Here is a 20,292-nt window from a genome sequence, read left to right on the forward strand (position 1 = left end):
TTTTAAATGTGCCTCTCCTTAACTGGAGCAGTCTGCAGTGGTGTCCAAAGGTCATAAGAAACAGACAGAAACGGAATAGGAAGTAAATAGATGAAATATTCATGCCCTTTTGTGTGTGTAGAGTATAGATGTGAGATTATGTGGCCAGTATCTTAATAGGTTGGGAATTCCTTTTTTTTCTTTGTCAAACCACCTGATCTCTTTTGTCAGATATCCCCTTAAGTCTTTTACTTTGGTGAGATAAGCCTCCTCCGCTTCAGAAAAAAATGAGTTCCAAAAGGTAACAATGAATCATAACAACGTTGGATCAAATGGTGTATGTTACCGCCATAACTTCAAATTAATAACAAATAAATAAATAACGAGCACCTCTTTTTGAGGGCTTATTAGTGACAATATGAAAATATGTTTGCTTGTTTGTTTCATTTCAAGTTGTGAAACAAATAGAAAACCGGATGATGAATTTGATTTTTGTCATTTGTTGTTTTGTCTAAAATCTCACATTTGAAAACATGACCTACCTTGTACTAGTTATGTATCTTGTTATTCAACATTGGGACCTCATTGCATTCTGCTTTAAGATAATAATCATAACATCACTTTGCTCTTTTCAAAGTGCTAAAATACCTCTAAAATTGTAACTGATATAATAGATTTTTGACATTTTTCAGATATAACAGAACAATTCAGTTGCTCTCAGTCTTGTTTAATTTGTGCACATGGATTGTGTTTTTTGAGGCTAACAGCCTGTGTCCTCCTGCTTTTCTCTGTATTTGTGGTGTCTGTGATCGCAGCGTAGAGATAGTTTGCCCTTGCACTGCAGTTGGCTCTTTCAAGGCTACTTGACAAAAACAACAACAAAAAAAGGCTTCCAAAATGGTACTGTACATGTGCATCCATTTCAGTGTACCCAACATGTTCTCAGATTTAGTAAAATCAGTTGGAAAAACATTATGACGTGTGCTGCTATTGCATAACAGATACATTTTGACCATATGATTTAACAAAAGTATAACATACTAATTCTAAATACACTGATATAAAAAGTGATGAGTTTGGCTAGTGTCAATCCAACGCTACGACAGCAAGGATATTAGAAGGATTGATATGTTGTATTGGAGAGAAATTACACTACCGGTTATGTTTGAGGTATTTGGGGTATTGCTTATGTACTGTATTAATGTGTGTGTGTGTGTGTGTGTGTGTGTGTGCGTGTGTGTGTGTATAAGAGAGAATACTGGATGTGTGTGTGGGCCTGCGTATATGAGTGTAAATAATGTACATATCAAAGCTGATATCGGTGGACTTCTGGTTATAAGCTCCTTGATCGACTCATGTGTCTCCTGCTTTGTCCAAGCGATAAGTCCATCTACTGTATCTCTGTTGTACATCTCTGTGTGTCCTTGGCTTTAAGCCCATACTCACCTGCTACTCTGTGCGTGTGCGTGTGTGTGTGCACAAACTTGCATGTATGTAAGAAAACCTCTGTTCTTTTGTGGTCAACTTTGTGTTCTTACTGTAAATTCATCTGGCAGAAAATGATGGCAATATTAAGATTTTTTGTTGAGGAAAAATGTGAATGTATCACTCTTGTAAGTTATGTTCATCCATTTATTGGAGATAATCAAATGTATGTGGAGAATAGAGTTGTGTATATTATTGTGAAGGGCCTGCCAGTCATAGGATGACTGAGCTGTATGTTCAGAGGTCCATAAGTGTGAAAATATGTGAAGAATTATTTGCCAAATGATGCCCTGTGAATAATGTAACTGGAAAGGCAGGGGTTGCAGACTGTGCTGCTTTTGAACATATATACAATAAAAGTTATGTTCTCTAGCAAATGATGCTTTGCTTTTATTTCACAACCCTTATCTCAAACCTCGGAATATAATCAATCTCCATATTCATACTTTCCGTACATTGCTGCACTTACCTGCTGTGCAGACATTTTCACCAAGACCTAGTCCTTATTTAGCATTTGTAATTATTTCCCTTTGTCCAAGTAGTTTATTTTTTCATCTGTTCATGGGTACTTTCATATGTGTGGGATACTAAACGTATAAGATAAATATATAAAATAAATGTAGCTGTGAATTTATTGCCTAACAACAACTTTTGCATTCATAATAATAACAAGTGTATGTAAACGCTAATATAAAACACCTTCAAAACATCTTTATTAAGGTAATAACCTTCAGTTTTTGTTGAAACAGTGATAGAGAGGTATTTATTCAACTCGGTGATCATGACTAATAATTAGCACCTGAACATAAATGAGGCAGACAATCTCATTTGTGTTCTATAGGTAGAGTGTCAGTAGAGAAACACTGCAGCAGTGTTCCCTGAGGGTACTCCGTTCATCATTTCAAACTAATGCTGCCATCTAGTGGATGCATTTAGATATTGAAATTACTATTGTAGCTGCAACACAATGCTTGGGATTATATTGCATTATATTTTCACATTTAGCATTGTCACCTGCTGCCTGATTTCTGTGTTTTCCTTTGCACAAATAAAGACATATCCAATATAAATTGGTGCATGATAATTTACCAGAATAAAAGAAAGTAAATGTCTGAGGTGGCTTTCTAATGGGCTGCTGTTTGTGATCAAAATGATATTGCTCAAAAAGTATATTCAAGGCAGACAATTAGCCTACATTTTAATGAATGGTGGACGGTAAGGGACCTGGATGATGTATAGGGCGGTGCCAGAGGGGAAATATAAGAATTAAAGAGATGCATAAAGAGTAAAGTAAAACATATGATGGGAATGATTGAGTAAAACAGACAGAACAGGAGAACACAGACATTAGTGCAGTACTGTAGTGCTGGGACGGTATTTACCATTCCCCCCAGTGTCAGTGAATGCAGCATGAGCCACCTTTTGACCAGCAGGTGGAGCAAGCTGCTAAACGTCCGTCTCCTGTCAATCATTTCACTTCAGAGCGGAACGTGAGCAGGGACAAGTTAACACTAACACTTTGTTCAGGAGCCAGAGAAGTGCACGCAATGGGGCTTGTCTGTCGAAAGTGACAGTTGGTACTTTCATGAAACTTTTGAAGTCTGTTGAGCCCCATTTTTTGCTTTTTTCCTCCCCACCGGTTATCTTATTCATATCAATATATCCTGAGAGGCGCGGCATAGCCTACCGCTGACTGGTTGCTGTCACGTTAGCGCGTAGGTTTATTTCCAGTTCAGACGAGTCCACAAGTGGAGGAAACGACGCAAGATGTACCATGAAGAAACCGCAACTCTACAAAAGCCACGCTATGGAAGTAAGATAAACGTTTGTTCTAACGGGGTTCTTCTCTCATAAGCACAGCGTTACATTTCTTGTTCTTTGCTTGGTTATGATACGTAAGATGTCTGATGAGCAACAGGTGGGTCAGTAGGATACCTGCAGGAGTGTCTCTGACAACATGGAGAGAAAGAAATGAAACGTGGTCTGAGGAGAACGAGAGTGATTAAATGTTCAATGGAAGGCGAGGGACTCACATCCTGGATGTCAGATGAACGTTAAAGCGACACTATTGATACATTCAGTGTCCAGGCGGTATGTTGGGGCTGAAAGGCTAAAAAGAAAAGAAAAGTGACCCAGGAACTTATTGAAATGTACTTTTTTTTTGTTCTTGCAAAGTGCACCACAGTGATTGTTGTGTATTTATTTAAGGTTAACCGCGGCAGCTAGCATATCAGCCTGTCTACACATGAGGCATTTTCTCATAGGTTAACCATTAACCTGGGATTTGGCTGCTGTTGAGACATTTATAACTGAGTCCATGAGCATGTGAAGAATGTAACTGAGCTTACTGAAATATAAAACAAACAACTTTAGTCTGCAAAGTGCTTAACCAAGTCAGAATACGTTGTGTCTTGTCTCTGACCAACATCTGTGGGCAAAGTGCAACTTTGAGAGAGATAACACCAATCAATTATGTCATCAGCACAATCTTTTTGCCTGTGACTTGTACCATTGAATTTCAATGACAGGACACCCTATCTAATGCAGTATATAGATGTTTAGCTACTGTGCATCCAGAAGAGGTGTGTGTCTCTAGAAATAGAGCACAAATAGTGAGTAGTTTGTTGTAAAAGGCTGTGTGATCTTAAATGTGTTGTCCTTGTCACTGTGTGAAACAAGGCAAATAACGGATCCCCTGCATGTGTATTACTAGCAAGTGGTGTTATGGGACCTATGCAAACCCAAAAGCTAAGTCGGTCTTGATTTGTAGTTCCCCCATGACACACAATCATGTAGCCCACAACTTAGGTCCGGTGATCCTGTGACACACAAAGGCAACAAACCCATCCTGAGGGTTAAATATAACGCTGAGTACTTCCAGGAAGTGTATGAGTGAGTGAGTCAGTCGAGGTAGTGTGTGTGTGTGTGTGTGTGTGTGTGTGTGTGTGTGTGTGTGTGTGTGTGTGTGTGTGTGTGTGTGTGTGTGTGTGTGTGTGTGTGTGTGTGTGTGTGTGTGTGTGTAATGGCTGCACTGGGGCTGCATCCACCTCTGACATGAGTGTTCATGCACATCCATGTCACACAGCTGCACAGCTGGGCCACTTGTCTATGGTTGGATGAACAGACACTGTGCTCATGACACTGCCGTTAGGGCATGAGACTGGACATCCCATTTATTTTGTGTGTGTGTGTGTGTGTGTGTGTGTGTGTGTGTATGCAAGTGTTTGTCTTGTTTGCCTTCCACATGCGAGTATGATGTGTCAAGCCTCTATTGAGACAGATTCAAGCTAGATTCAGTAGAATGTACTTTAATGTCCCTTAGGAAATTGTCTTTGATTCCACATTGCAGGTCCAAACTCAATAAATAAGATGTTTATTTATAGGCATAAAATGCTACAAAAGACATTCCAGCACTAAGTAAGAATTACAGATATCTGACTTAAATGTGGTTCAATATCATTAACGGCTGAATTCATTGACAGAGGACTGTGACTCATCTAGCGTGTGTGTTTTTCAGTCTCACTTGATGTCTTACACCCTAATACGCTCGCCTGTATCCAAAACCAGGACACAGTGCTTAGTCCGGTGGGAGAAGGCTCTGTTCTTAAACTGAGCCCCCGGGTGTGAGATTGTAGCTTCACTCAGCCAGAAATAAAGAGATTTGATTGGATTAGAGCGTTCGGGGGAGGAGATCTCATTAATTAAGCTGCAGGTAAAGGTCAACTCTCAGTGGAAGTCACTTGTCAGCCGGGCACCCCACTAAGGCCACTTTGATGTCTCATTTCACTTAATCAGGGGTTCATTGGGGCGTGGGATGTAGTACAGTTTCCAACAGGAACCCAAGATCCCAACAGTTAAAATAAACACACTTTAACTAAATTAAACCTCTCGGTCTTAGAAGCTATCACACTTTAAAATGCGCTTGCTGTGCAGTTTCTGCATCTGGTCACTACAGTTCCCTTGAAATGGGAACCAAGCATCAACAAAATAAATAACTTATTATTTGAGGTACCTCTGTACTGTACTCTTAATGTCAGTTTAATGAAATATTTCTATGGTGAGGACATTCTTCACTTACATGGTTGCTGATGAGGGAATGTTGGGTCTCTGTACATCTCTTGTATGACACTTCTCTGGAGATAACTTGTTATGCTTTTGATATAAAACAATTTAATTTACAATCAACAATGAAGAACTGTAGGCTATATCCATGTGGTTGTTTCTGCGGTGTAGTGTTTGAAATAGCCCATGGTGTAAATAAGCTGTCATGCATTTATGAATATGAAATCTACCCAAATAAATCTGAATGACTAAAGTTTTAGATACTGAGCTATAATTCAATCTAATCGACATTCTGTTTATGTTGTCCAGATAGATTAAGCAGGCTTTAATTAAAAACCACCAAAATATATTATTTTTTTTTCTTTTACACGTATAAAAGATTTGTTCTTACATGATAAATGACGGCGGTACATAGGTCATGTGATTTTTTTTTTACATTTGCCATAGTGTGACATAATCAATATCATGAAATCAACTTAATTAATATCATGATTATCATTTTGCCCAGCCCACTTTTACAGTAATCATGTGTATTTAAGGCCAAAAAGAAAGCACAACACACTAGTATGTTGAACAATGAAAAAGAAAACACACTGACATAATTTTGAATTTGCATATCCAGCCATTCAGGACGATGAGAGACTGTCTGCGGAGGAGATGGACGAGAGGAGACGACAGAACATCGCCTACGAGTACCTGTGTCACCTGGAGGAGGCCAAACGGTAAGGCGGGAAGGATGGAAGGGAGGAAGGGAGGAAGGGAAAAAACCTTGAAGATAAGAGGAGCTTAATGCTGACTACAAGCAACCACTTTTCTCTATAGTGTTTACTTTAACACTCAGAGGAATGACCTTGGGTGGAGCAGTAGGTCTGTTTAATGTTTGATCGGGTAGAACAGTTCTGTATTATAAGTCTGTGTGTTTAATGAACATCGTTACATATTAACAGCAGGGAGTGGTCGAGAAATGAACTGGTGGAGTGAAAGAGAGAGGAGTATGATAGATAAGGGAACAAAGCAGTGTGTAATTGAATCATTTTGGTAGTAGCATAGCGCGGAGTGTTGATGAGAGATACATCAACAGAATCAACAAGCAGCAGTCACGTGAGCTGATGACACGGAGCTGTACGCATTGAGAGCAACGTGTGTGATTCAGACATGGGGAGGTGCTGACTTAATGTGTCCTAAACCTCACTGATCGCTGAAATAATCAAATACAACACAGAATTCTTTTGAAGGTTTCTTGATCATTTCCTCAGTAGGTTTAGTAAATACTTTTGCAATGATTTCCACAAGAGTCTTTGAATAGCAGTATTTCTAAAGACGACATAAACCTGATGAAGACTATCTCTTGTGTCGTGCCTGAGCAAAACTAAACCACTTCCTGTCTTCTTCACAAGGGCATCCATCCAAGCAGAAATGAACAGGAAGTGTAATCATGCCTCTTTTTACACCCTGATTTTGTGACAACCCTACCAAGACTGAGAGAGATTGATTTTCAGGATTGATACTTGGTGTTTTAACCTACTGTAGCATTCTGTGGCCTAGGGCTGATTCAGCAATCAGCCTTTAACGAACTAACTAACTAACTTCCTGACAGATTATCGTTTGACAACTGAACTTGCACTTCATCTCAGTAAAGACTATTTGAATAGCCTACATTATCTGCTTATGTCACAGGATAATAAGGGTCTTTAAGATCCGGTTGGCTCGACTGAGCACAGAATCAGTCGTCATCAAAATGGGGCCACGCCTAGACACACACACATTTTTATTTTTAGTGAGCTGGAAAGTAGTGGAAGGCTAGCTCAGCCCCACTGCAGCAGTTTAAGGAACAGGTGTTTTAGTATCACTCCACAGCTAACTTCAAAAGGATCACTATTCACCTCTTACACACGCACACACACACGCACTTTCACTTTCTAGCTTCCTGTTATTGCGTCCCAGTGCTACTGACTTTTACACTCCCGTCAATTGTGCAACGAAATCTCTATTCTGGGAAAGCTGTCAAATTAGATTAGGATTAAGACGGCTGCTAATGAAGCCGTCGACCACAGAGAGCATGGGATTAGGTTCTCCTCTCTGGAGTCAGGAGTCAGCAGTGACTGAAACAAGCCAACCATAGTACTCCTGGTTTATGATCTTACAAGAGACATAGTTTCATTATACACCTATATTTTTCTCGACACTCGTAAAAATGTGTTTGTTTAATTAACTCCAGAACTCCAGAACTGGCCGATAAATGCTCTTTAGTGTTTTAAGAAGTGGGGAAAAAAAACACATCCTCTTCCTGCAACATGAATGAAGTGCAGCTACTTTTACATCCCTTGTTAACTGTAAGTCCCCGTCAAAGAGGTTGTATTGCTACGTTTATCCAATGCACTGTGGTGGAGCGGCATGAACAAATAAATAGCAACAAGCGTTTTCACTGAAAATATCCTCCCCAACGTCTTTGATTTAAAAAGACAGTTAGTTTGCTTCCAGTGCCTTACATGAGCTGCAGGATAGCAGTAATAGCACATTCAACGCTTTTATTGGTTAATTTGCGGATGGTTTATGTCACATATTTGCCCAGACCACAGTAGATTGCCCACATGCTTTGCTGTTCAAAGTCCCCTTAAGTGCACTAGGTAGAGTGCTGAGTTAGTCTTAAATTTTGTTGTTGTCAGTTGATAGACCCAGACACACACACAGACACAGCATACAGAGTAGTGTCTATAATGAGACTTTGTACCTTCAGCGGAGAGTAACCCGTCGATGGTTTAATCTCTAGTTCTTTTGGATGGGAAGCCTTTTGGTTTGCTTTGATACAGGTCCACTGCAGGATATCTAGATCATGTGTTTTTACAGTCAAGGATGTTATCCTAATTTTCAGACACACCCTGCCCTACCACATATGCTAAATTTCTCTCATTACACACACACACACACACACACACACACACACACACACACACACACACACACACACACACACACACACACACACACACACACACACACACACAGGCACCCACACAAGCACAAACTCATGACCAGCGTGACGCAAGCCTTCAGGAGACACTCTGGGGCGACTTCACAAAGAACGGATTGCGGACACTGATGGCACCATGAATTGTGCATCACTTGTAGCGGCTATTCATGTAGCATAGTATAAATGTTGTTACAGAGAAAAAGAAAAAATGTAACCTTCAGGCTGTACCTACAGGTCAAGTACAGCGACTTGGTGCAGAAACATTCCTCAAAAGAAGATTATAAATTAAAGTGGAGGACAACAGAAAAGATATCATCCAATGCTGCCGTCATCTCTGGAAAGTCTGGCCATGGCATACCTCCTATAGTGCTGTTCTTTGTGAATTGGACTGTTTTTGCAATGAGGCCCATTTGTGTAGAAATATGATATGTTACCCAATTTGAATACGTGCAAATAGCACAGAATCACTGAGAGGCTATTTTCACCCTTTGCGACTACTTTGAGCATTACACAGATATTATTTTTGGCTTACTTGTGCAGGTTTAGTGGCGGCAGAAGCCACACACTCGTTTTGGAGTCCAGATTTAAGTCCAAGAGTCCAGAAAGCGGTGTTTTGTTTTGCCCGGTGAGTTTCAGATTGGACAATGACAGGAAGGCCTGCTTTGGAGGGTTGTAAACAAGAGCCTGTCCAGCTTCAGGGGACGAGTCCTGCCGGCATTGTTTTAAGCACAGGAAGTGGAGTTTCACAGGAGAGCTCTGTTACCCACGCAGGATGTTCCTTTGACTATGTTTTTCATCCTCTGTTATCTTGAATGTTGTCGGCATTTGATCTCCTCCATTCATTTGTCTCTTTTATGGAGATATGAAAGTTAAAATATTCAACAATGTGTCTCTATTTTGCCCTGGTTGGTGTCAGTCTCTAAGCTATGTTGTGTCCACATGTCTGTGTGCCTGCATCAGTTTCATTGTCATGCAGTGTGACGTGTAGCGCCATGTGCCTGTTGAGGGTTAACCGTTATTGATGTAACAATAGCGTCTCCTTATTACACGGTTTTACAGGGAAGATGCATTGATTGTACTACTGTACTGTACTTTCCATTCTAAAAAACACTGAAGTATGGCAGACGTTTCTCTTTTTTGCATAATCTACAGCATCAGGAGACACCGTTGGTTACGAGGATGCTTTATTCCTCAAGGTGCCCGACCTACACTCTCCACTGGGTTTGTGCGTTGACGGTGCACGATGTGTTGTGGTTTTCCTCTAATGTGCTGACCAGGTGCTGACACATATTATGGCAGACTAGATCCTGTGAGCGCCCACACAGCCTTAATTAACCTAAACAAGGTGTCTGTGCGCATGCATGTGGGAGGAAGCACTTTCTTGCTTGTAGACGGAAAGGTAGAAGCTGCTGGTATGAATGAAGCATTGAACACTGCATAAAGGATACATTTAGTTGTATGATGATGAGCAAAAAGGTAAAACCCTAACATATAAACAGTTAGTTTTTTTTGGGGGGGTTGGGTTATGTATCACTTCCAGGCAGTAAGATGATGTGTAACAGATTTTCAGACCATGATGATTCACCATGCTCACAAATCATTCACTAGCTCTTTGGAATGGATTTTTTCCTAATATCTCTGGGAATAGTCTGGCAGAGACTGCTCTGAAGCCGCTCTTGAACCGTTTAAAGGAAAATCAGTTTGAAAGAAGGTCAACATTATTTTAAAACAAGCGGAGTATTGTCTATTCAAGTTTTAGCTTCTACCACATCTCTCACAAAAACACATGTTTGTCCTGCGGAAGTGAAACTCATAAACTCTTCACCAGTGATCAATTTAGGCTGAAATAGTATTTAGTGTTTACGTCTGTAACCTGACATTGTCCGTCTGACAAGTAAACTTAACCTTTACTGTAAGTCTGTCCACAGCCCCCTTCCTAAAGCATGCTGGGCTCAGTGTGGGTGCTGCTGTAACGATGCCCAGTTCTCACTGGACTACAGACTGCTTTGTTGATCCGTTTCACTGAAAACATTTCAGTTAATTATAGCAGCACTGACTTGATAAACTATCGTACACCTGGAGTTTGTGTTTAAATGAAGACATTAAAATGAACGCAAAGTGTTCATTTATTTATTATTGTGTTCAGGTTAAAACTGAAATGCTCTTGTTGTTGTTTACACAAACGTTTGCTCTTTATCTCATTCATACATTTTTTTTAGCCAGTGGACAAAATGTATCTAGATTTGAGTTGATCCGGTAGAAATTAATTTAAAGGTGTTATATTTACTAACTTTGAAATAAAATCATATTCCTACTGTCCCACCTCAGTATTATAGATCAAAGACAGCTTTGCATTATTGTCATTATGATCTAAATTGGTATGTTCTCGTTGGTTCATGCTCAGGGCAGCAGGTGTAGGAAAAGTTAATATTGACTTGCTCACTACATGCTGGCATTCAGCCACCTCATGAATTGCACTGCACTCCGTAGTACATCTCAGATGGCTGGGTAAATAGAGTGGATGATATTTGTTTAAGCGATTGTTTAAGATTATTCACTTCTCAACTTTATACCATTAACTTCTCAGCTTTGACTGTAATTATTCATGTTTTTAGATATTTGATAGTAAGTTGGTTGTTCGTAATTACCATCTCAAAAAGGGGTTTTCCACTGAGGTCAGTTTGGTTGCAAGAGAGAAAATTCCCTGCCTGCTCTGAGATCAGTATTTGTGTACTCAGGTGGATGGAGGCCTGCCTAGAGGAGGACTTGCCCCCGACCACAGAACTGGAGGAGGGACTGAGGAATGGTGTCTACCTTGGCAAGCTAGCCAACTTTTTTGCCCCCAAAATGGTGTCTGAGAAAAGGATCTACGACAGAGATCAGGCCCGCTATAAGGTACACCTTCCATTCTTTTATTTATATCCAGCAGTCTTCAGGTAAGGTCATAGTTGCACTACATTGTAATGTTTCACCAGTTTACATCATAGCAGACATGAAGAACTTCCTGACAGTTTTAAAAAGTTCCAAACAGGAAAGGGATAAAAGTAGCAGGTTGTTTAGACCTACTACAAAAGTGTCTGAGTGAGATCTTTAGCCTGACTTTGAGCTCGTTTCTTTTCTCTTTGACGAATGGCAAACACACTTTATCAGACTGTGAGATGCTAGATAAGTTAAGGAGTCAGCATGAGGTTTTTAGTTATCTGACCCGCTCGGCTGTTGTGCGTGTTTGAAGGCCATCGATGACGAGCTTGCTTTTCTATAGTGCAGCATTATTTGTGCATGCCATAACAACCTTTTTATCACCGTTTTTCAGATTGCAGCGGTAACGTTTTGAACAATTTCTCCGCACTTCCTCACATGGTTCCATTAATATGTCTGTGCTCCTGTTTTCATCTTCAGAGCAAAGGGCTGCACTTCAGACACACCGACAACACGGTGCAGTGGCTCAGAGCCATGGAGTCAGTAGGTCTCCCCAAGGTAAGCCATCGGTAACGCAGACACACGTGTTCAGTGTACAGACCCATTTCAGTCATTAGTTATCATCACACTGATAACTAATGACTCTGATTTGTAGATTAATTCAAGCATATATAAAACTGTTGATATTCTATAAGAGTCTTTGCTGACTCACTGATCACTTGAGCGTCTCTGTGAGATTCCATTCACGAATAACGAACCCGGTAAACAAGCTACTGAGAAAATGACATGACTCATGTTAATGCAAAAGTCCTCATCAGCACAACAGCAGGTGCTGTTTGAATGCTAATCAATTATATGTGTTCATGAAAGACATGAGTTGTGTTTAATGAAGGGAGACGCGACTTGTTTGTGTTTAGTTGTTGAGTGATTTATTTGCAGCAGATTGCATTTTTCAAACTTGGGGGACATTTGTTTTTGTACTAACTAGGAAGTTGTGTTTTTATCTGACAACATAGTGTCATTTAACCACGGTAACTGTATATTAAATGTCCTACAAACCCACCCTATAAACAAACAAACAAACGAAAAGCTAATAGGGAGATTTTGTGATGCTTTGCAACACAAACTTTTTGAATTGGCATTCCTTGACTTTTCTTTATGTGTTCATTGGCTCAGGCTTAATCGCTCATATTTGAGGTCAGAATCCTACAACTAGGGAGAGAATTTGCTACTGGAACTAACACAGAGTAGAATCTATCCGTCCATTCATCCAGTAGAATCCAAAACTAGGACAGGATATAATCTATTGGTTGCTAAATGAATTTCAGCCCGAAGAATCCATCCTAGGACGACGGTAAGACTGAGTCAAATACGGCTTTTAGTCATTTAAGGTAAAAAGCTGCAGAGAGTAAAGGGTGACACACAAATATTTCATCGGTTAACACAACCTGTTTTTACATGATTCTTCAGTTACAAAAGTTATAGTAAGCTCAGATTTTACTGGAAAATAGAAATAGTTTCATCTCTGTGACCTGATTCTATACACACTGCACTCACACATTTTGTTCATCATTGACAATGTAAACACTGACAGATGAAGTTGTATTGAGGGTGTGGCAGAGAGAACAGTAGTAACCACATTGCATCTTTTATGAGAAGACACAAAAGACTTCACTGAGGCAGATCTTTTCTCTGCGCTGCCCTTTGGATCCTTTTTAAAGTCATTTAATTAGCAGTTTTCATGAAGTCACTCTAATAACGTCGTCTTATTATCTGTAGCTTTTTTATTTCACTATTCATGTTTTTGAGCAAAATCATTATGTTGAGAGCATTACTCGGTTATGACTTAATGAAAGAAAGAATTGTATATGTGACATATTTGTTAGTAAAGGCTAGCCATGTTTTAGGCATTAAGTAAATATCTGTAAGATGCCTGTTTGTTTAATATGTACCATGAACCTAGAAAATACAATGCAGTCCAATGCAATAGCACTGCAACGAACCACGCCACCTCTGTGACGCTCATAACCATCAGTATTATAAATGATGCTGGTGGTGACGTTGAGCTCTGTGGTATTGAGAAGGATGTGCTTCACAAAGATAGCATTCATTGCAGTGAGATTGGATTATATTTTACAGGTGTTGCTATTATTATGTTCACCCCTTTTATCTTTTGATGCATCTACAGGTTAAAATGTGAAGACAGCATTGTTGTGGATATTGTGTCACTGATAGAAGAAGAGTGACTAATGTACATGGTGTCTGCTTTCAGATATTCTATCCTGAAACAACAGATGTGTACGATCGCAAAAACATGCCCAAAGTGGTATACTGCATTCACGCACTGAGGTGAGAATAAAAGAGTGATTTTTAACTTTACTGTCTTCATGCATTTCTCACTTCTGACACCAACATTGCTCACTCACTTCTACAGATTGTTTATGCAATTGCAAGTTCCCCAGTTGCTTTATTCCTGAAGATGCCACACTTGACTGTCATGTGTGATTTCACGTCTAAGAAAGAAATGTAAACCAGTGGACTAAACTATTTGTCGTAGCTGATCTAAAGGCCCACTGCTGGTGTCTGATAGTTGGAATTAAACTATGAGCCAACGGGCAGATTAGATTTAGCAAGAATGGCATTTGTCTGTATATATCATCCTCTTTGTCACTGACAGGTGGCTCACTGTCTAATTTGGGTTTATTCACTTTAAGTCGGTGGTTGTGGCCGACATTGTCATACGCTTTGGTTTGACTTTGACATGTTTGAGTAGTTATTTAGCTTTCTACACTGCAGTGTATCACAGCTACAGAAGTTAAGGACAGCTCATATGTAGGAGGACAAATGTCTTACACTGAACTATTTATATTACTCTGTGGGGTTCAGGCGTGACCTCTTTTTGGTTAAGTTCAACCTTTTAATTTGTATGTGAAGAACAGAAACGGTACTTAGTGAGTGAAATGAAACAGGAACTGGAACGTTGTTTCTACTCAGGTTAGGCAGAGACGGTTCTTGTCAAACACATACCTTTTTTTAGGATTTGTTTTAAGTAGGTCAAGGCTATATTATACACTACCATTCATTTGGCTGTAGGCAGCTGGTGCTGCATTGTTGCACATTCACATACATTCAGTCCCTAAATTGTCCAATTAAGTATTCAATTACTCTGAATAGTTTGTGTTTTAAACCCCTTTGATGAGCATAACCACACTCTGAACACTGTTTCTAATACATATATACAGCATTTACATCAAGAGCTTTCTGGTAATTTGAATGTTTCAGTGCTCAACTCTTTACTTGAAGTCTCACCACAAAGGGTCAATTATTTGTCATAGCTTCGGGTTTGTGAAACTACAAAAAAAAAGTTAATGACCTTACTGTAACTTGGGTGGCTGGAGAATTGCTTTTTCTATTGAGATGACTTTCAATGAACTGAAGGGTCAATGTTATCCATCTGACCCATCCAGTCAGCCACACACAGATTTAGGGAGTAGTTATGTCAGCTGCTTGGATTGTTTTTTCTGTTGTAGTGTTTCGCTCGGGTCCTGAGAGAATTGGTTTCCTTCCCTCTTTATGCACACACGTGCTCTTCCTTCCTGCGGGTCCAGCTTACGTCCCACAAGGACCCACTGAATACTCTGCTTCCCTGGGTACAAACGCATGGAGGCAAAGCAGCGGATGCTCCCGCTCATTCAGTGTGGTGGAAACTTGAAAGGGAACACAATGTAATGGGGAAAGAGCATAGTTTACAAGTAGATTTTAAAACGTAACGACAAAGTGGTAGAGTAGTTTGTTGTCTAAACGGAAGAGGAACACATGGAAATAAACAAGGAGGATCCACAGTCTGGAGATAGCTAGTCAGCTGATTGTCAGTAACCCCTGTGACTTGTAATCGGCCACGTTCATTAATCCTGGTCAGCTGTTACTGTTGTTGTATCTCAGACTGAATCAGCTTGTTAAAACATTACCCTTTGTTTAAGCAGAGTTTAGATAGTTGTCTGCAGCTCCCTGTGTCCCAAGGACAGAGTACATGTCCATGTTTACACACTCACTGTGACTTAAGGGCAGAATAACCAGCTACTACAACTGTTCCACTCAGAGCTGTGCTGATGCCAGACCTGCCTTAATTATCTATAATTCATTACCGCTTATCGGGTACCCGCGGGAAGATGAAAGTTTTATGAAGTTTCCAGCCACCTGCCTGTTGATTTCAATGCTCATTGGTGGACTGAGCCGGCTGGTTGCTGTCAGATGGTGCTTTTTGTAACGTGAGCCAACACCCCCCCCCTGTGGTGTACGTGTGACTGGCTGCAATTAAAGGCCATGAGGAGCAACAACCATGAAGGAAAAGGGTCCAAAACTAGTTTCAGTTTAATGGTGTCAGACTGTAGGAAATGGCAAATGTTCCAAACTTCTCTGTGCTTCCTTGTGTGTGTGTGTGTGTGTGTGTGTGTGTGTGTGTGTATGTAAATCTTATGGTCTAAATCTCATGGTTTATTTCAGCTTGTACCTTTACAAACTGGGCATTGCACCACAGATCCAGGACCTGCTGGGGAAAGTGGCCTTCACAGGTAACACCAGTGGAAATTTGCTTCTCCCAAAACTGAGCGAAATACAATAACATGCACCTCTTTAAACAATAGAAGAAACAATCATTGCATTATTAATTGCTTTTAGGATAAATGGATAAATGTTTCCTTAGGGCTTATAAAATACTGTTGTGTACACACCTAGTTGTGCATTCATATAACGAGAGTCCTCTTTGTGTGAGAGGTCATTTTATTAACTCGTCCTGTTGGAAAATAATTGAAAAACACAAAATAATGTTATCATGTTCTCTCAAGCATGAACCATTTTTTTATAAACATCTTGTCTGTAATTTAGATTTTTTAATTATCCAACATTTCAGTTTATCAAAATATCCCCTGCAGCCATTCAATAGGACACACACACTACCAAGCTTCAAAGCTCTTGACATTGGATTGTTTTTTCTTTGCAAACTAACTTTAATTAAACCTAGTGAAAAACGTGTTTGTGAGGATTTACATAGTGAGCACAGTTATGAACATGTTTGTCAGAAAAACTACATTTAGAATGAAAGTGTTTTGAGAATCATGATTTTCATTTGATGATTATTCCAAAGCAAAGAGAATATAAATTAAATTATATAATCAATGTATATTTTAGTTTTTACTATGCTTTGCTCTATAACACCACAATAACCCCTGGAATCGGTGTATATCTGTCTTCTAGAGGAAGAGATCAGTAACATGAGGAGTGAGCTGGACAAGTATGGCATTCAGATGCCAGCTTTCAGTAAGATTGGAGGAATCTTGGCCAATGAGCTCTCAGTGGATGAAGCTGCCTGTAAGTCCTCTGACGTAACTAATCTCTGAATCGTTTTGTTTGTGTTGTTTCCTAATATCTTTGTGGCCAGCACTGAACTGTTCACACACACTGTTGTTGTTAGTGCATGCTGCTGTGATTGCCATCAATGAAGCGGTTGACAGAGGTCAGACGTCTGTGACAATGGGAGCCCTGAATAATCCTAACGCAATGCTGAGGAATAACCAGGAAGCTCTGGCTCAAGACTACCAAGACACACTGAGCCAGGCCAAGGCTCGCAAGCGGGATCAGTCCTCAGGAAGGGTGAGAAGCCAGGGACCTCTTGTGTTTCACTGTCATCATTTATATAACCAATGTTTGGTTAATTATCTGCTTTCTTTGTATAGAAGGGTTGATTAGACTTTCACCGTCTTTGTAACAAAGTTTCTCTCTTGCTCAACAATTCCTCTCTCTTTCTATTCACTTGTTTTTTGGACTGGTCAGATATTCAGTTACATAAATGCCATTTAAACGACAGTAACATTAAATTAAATTGACATCACTATTAATAATGATGCACCTAAAAAAAGCTCCTCTCCACTAAAGCTCCTGTATGCATTGTCACGTCTGTATTCACCCCAGGGGGGGTAACAGGGTTTCAAAGCCTGGTCTAACTGTGGAGGATGATGCATTCAGGTTGACCACAAACTGTTTGTGTTTAGCCTTCCGTGTCAGTCGGAAAATGTTGTCACTGAACAGAAATTACAAAATCGAAGACTATTAAACATTGAGACCAAGTTTGAGTAATGCAAATAATTTAAACTGTTGCGCTGAGCCAATATTTCTGACCGCAGTGTCTACTACTGACAACTATAACAACCACACTGAGCTTTGAAAGGGGTTGCCTGCACTGACTCACTCTATAGGCCTTGCCAGCACATTCCAGTGGCTGCAGTGTCAGCTGTACTTCACCAAACACAAACCCTCCAGATCACCCGGCTTCTCGTCTTCCATTGTCTTTACAAATACTGTACGAACAGGAGCTTAATAGCTGAAATGTGAAGGCAGCAATTCAACTTCATCAGTATGAATGGGGAAACAATTCATGTGATCAGAGAAAAAATAAGTGCTATGTATATCCTAAATACATATTTATACATTTGTCCCCCTCAATTAGCGCTCATCGATTGCTACTGAAGAAAGAGATGTTTATGAGGAGCTGGTGACTCACCAGGAGATCCAGGGCTGCATTGACTTTGTCAACAGTAAGAACTTCCTTCCTGCATGACACTTGCATTCTTCTTTTAAAAAATTCTGTCAAGTAACATGAATGCATTTCTTTTTGCATGAAAGAAACTCTTTATACCGTGTGGGTGCATATGAACACAGGGCATCTGTGAACTCTGAACTGAATACACAGAAGCGAATCTGCAGTTAAAATCTATAAATTCCATAAGATTGGTTTGTTTCAGTTAAAGAAACAAATCACTAAATTACATCTGTCTTGTTTTTTCCTGTCTCTAGTCCAGGCAGCAGTAAGGCAGGTGAATCAAGCGGTGTCGACCCAGGACGAGACTGCTCTGTTGGCTGCACTTAGGCTTGAAGCTCTGGGCCTGCTGGGTGTTCAGGAGTCAAACAGTCGCTGGTACCTGGATCATTTTACCACCTACTGCCAACATAAATCCAAGGTATACTCTGGCTTCCAGTTGTTAAGTCCTGCTGTGAGCACATGGCACCTCATTGGCTGAAGAGATGTAGTGTAGACACTGATGAAGGACTGTAGCTGTTGCTGATATGCTGCTGTAACTACTCAGCGAGTGAAGACATTGTGCTTTTAAGAACAGTCCATCCACAACTTACAAAAGAGCTAATCAGCCACCATAACTTCATTTGGAATGGACACCACCAGACACTTATAACCACGGGATCTTGGTGGTATCTCTTTGTGTTGCAGGATGGAGGGAAGACTGTGATGGTGGACAAAGAGGAGATTCAGAGAGTTGTCAGCTCTTGTAATGACTTTGCTGAGGCAGAGAAACGAAGTAAGCTACTTTTGTTGCTGACCGTAGATGTCTCTTAACTCATATTTGCTGGTCAGTTGATAATCACATATGTACGCATTAGCAAGCTTCTCAAAGCACACGTGTGAAGACTATGTTCTATTGCACAGCACAGCTCATGATTCATCTTTAAAATTAGTAATTGTAAAGCCAGGAAGGAATGTAATTGTATTACTGACATGGGTTATCTGCAAGACATGACTACCTGTGATCATTTTCTTGAGCAGAACTCGAGGCAGTTGCAGTGATCAATACAGCCATTCGTCTTGGCAATGCAGTGGAGACGGTGGAGGAGCTGATGAACCCTGAGGCACAGCTGCCGATCGTCTACCAAAGTGCGGCCAACCTCTATCAGGCTGAGCTTTTTAGTTTACAGCTACAAGGGGGACGGGTGAGACATCATGTTTGCAATTTTGACTCTTTCATATGTGGACTCGCATGCTGAAACGGGTCAGTGCAATATGTATACTGTAGTTAAATGTCACTTCAGGCTTGTGATTCAGACCTTTTATGTTTGTTAGTCTGGCTTGAGCCACGAGGAGCTGAGTGTAGCGGTGGAGATGCTGTCAGCTGTAGCAGTGCTGAATGAGGTGCTGGACACCAAAGACCCCCAGGCTGTGATTGAGCAACTGACAGACTCTCCTCTGGGCTTCACCAACATGGATCAAGACAACCTGAACCGGTAAGATGGCCGAGTTGTTCTGTAACGTCAGACCTGTAACCGCCCTGCCTTCAGGTTTAATGATGCTGGTAGCGATCAAGTTCTCTTTCATGATTACCGTTTTGTTGTTCCTGCAACTGTGGCACTCACTGAAGTTCAATAATGGTGGTACAGGATGGTTTTAGGAGAATGAAATGAATTAGATTATAAAGTTACAGGCGTAATGTCTTCAGGTTGCTCATCACTTCACTCCAGTGTAGGTCTCTCTGTGCTGTAACTTTGCCAACATAAGGATGGGCTGATGTGTTGAACTTCTTCATGGACCTCTCCCTCAGGTATGCTGACACTCTGATCGAACTGCGAGGCGAGGCTCTTGCCAAGGGCCAGGAGTTTCTCACCTGGAATGATGTTCAGAAATGCATCGACACAGTCAACGTTCAAGTCCACGAGGAGCATGAACGTAAGAAAGTATTGCTGTTCAATGCTTATGTTTTAGGTGGTGTAGCTTGTGGACATTCAAGGACTTTTAAGGCAGCAGTTTCAAACCTTGGAAATTGTTTTATTTTATCTGTGATCCTACAATGATATTTATTTAAATACACACAATAAATGTAACCCATTGAATGATCAAATATCAAATGTATTGTTGTCTTGTACTTCCAGGCATCATAGCTTTAGCCGAGATCAATGAGGCACTTAACTCAGGTGATCATCATCAGACGCTTGCGGCGCTGCTCCTCCCTACAGCCAAGTTGACAGGGGTGAACCCAGTCACAGCCAAACACTACCACGATGTCCTTCAATATACCAAGCAGCTCCTCTGCCAGGTA

The 20,292-nt window shown here is 40.5% G+C and overlaps 1 protein-coding gene across 1 annotated transcript in view; it reads left to right on the forward strand.

Annotated features, from left to right (window-relative positions):
• The first annotated feature begins 3,078 nt into the window (after nt 1-3,078).
• iqgap2 (IQ motif containing GTPase activating protein 2) overlaps nt 3,079-20,292 on the forward strand; it is a 31,701-nt gene continuing 14,487 nt past the window's right edge. The window contains exons 1-15 of the mRNA XM_079160617.1: nt 3,079-3,277; nt 6,149-6,248; nt 11,236-11,392; nt 11,897-11,974; nt 13,689-13,765; nt 15,920-15,987; nt 16,670-16,783; nt 16,887-17,065; nt 17,919-18,006; nt 18,266-18,429; nt 18,696-18,783; nt 19,029-19,192; nt 19,323-19,483; nt 19,798-19,922; nt 20,126-20,289. Of these exons, the coding sequence (XP_079016743.1) occupies nt 3,232-3,277; nt 6,149-6,248; nt 11,236-11,392; nt 11,897-11,974; nt 13,689-13,765; nt 15,920-15,987; nt 16,670-16,783; nt 16,887-17,065; nt 17,919-18,006; nt 18,266-18,429; nt 18,696-18,783; nt 19,029-19,192; nt 19,323-19,483; nt 19,798-19,922; nt 20,126-20,289 (1,773 nt within the window). The 5' untranslated portion in view covers nt 3,079-3,231. The remainder of the gene's footprint in view (nt 3,278-6,148; nt 6,249-11,235; nt 11,393-11,896; nt 11,975-13,688; nt 13,766-15,919; nt 15,988-16,669; nt 16,784-16,886; nt 17,066-17,918; nt 18,007-18,265; nt 18,430-18,695; nt 18,784-19,028; nt 19,193-19,322; nt 19,484-19,797; nt 19,923-20,125; nt 20,290-20,292) is intronic.

Source organism: Pholis gunnellus (assembly GCF_910591455.1).
Source record: "Pholis gunnellus genome assembly, chromosome: 6".
NCBI classification, from domain to species: Eukaryota; Metazoa; Chordata; class Actinopteri; order Perciformes; family Pholidae; genus Pholis; species Pholis gunnellus.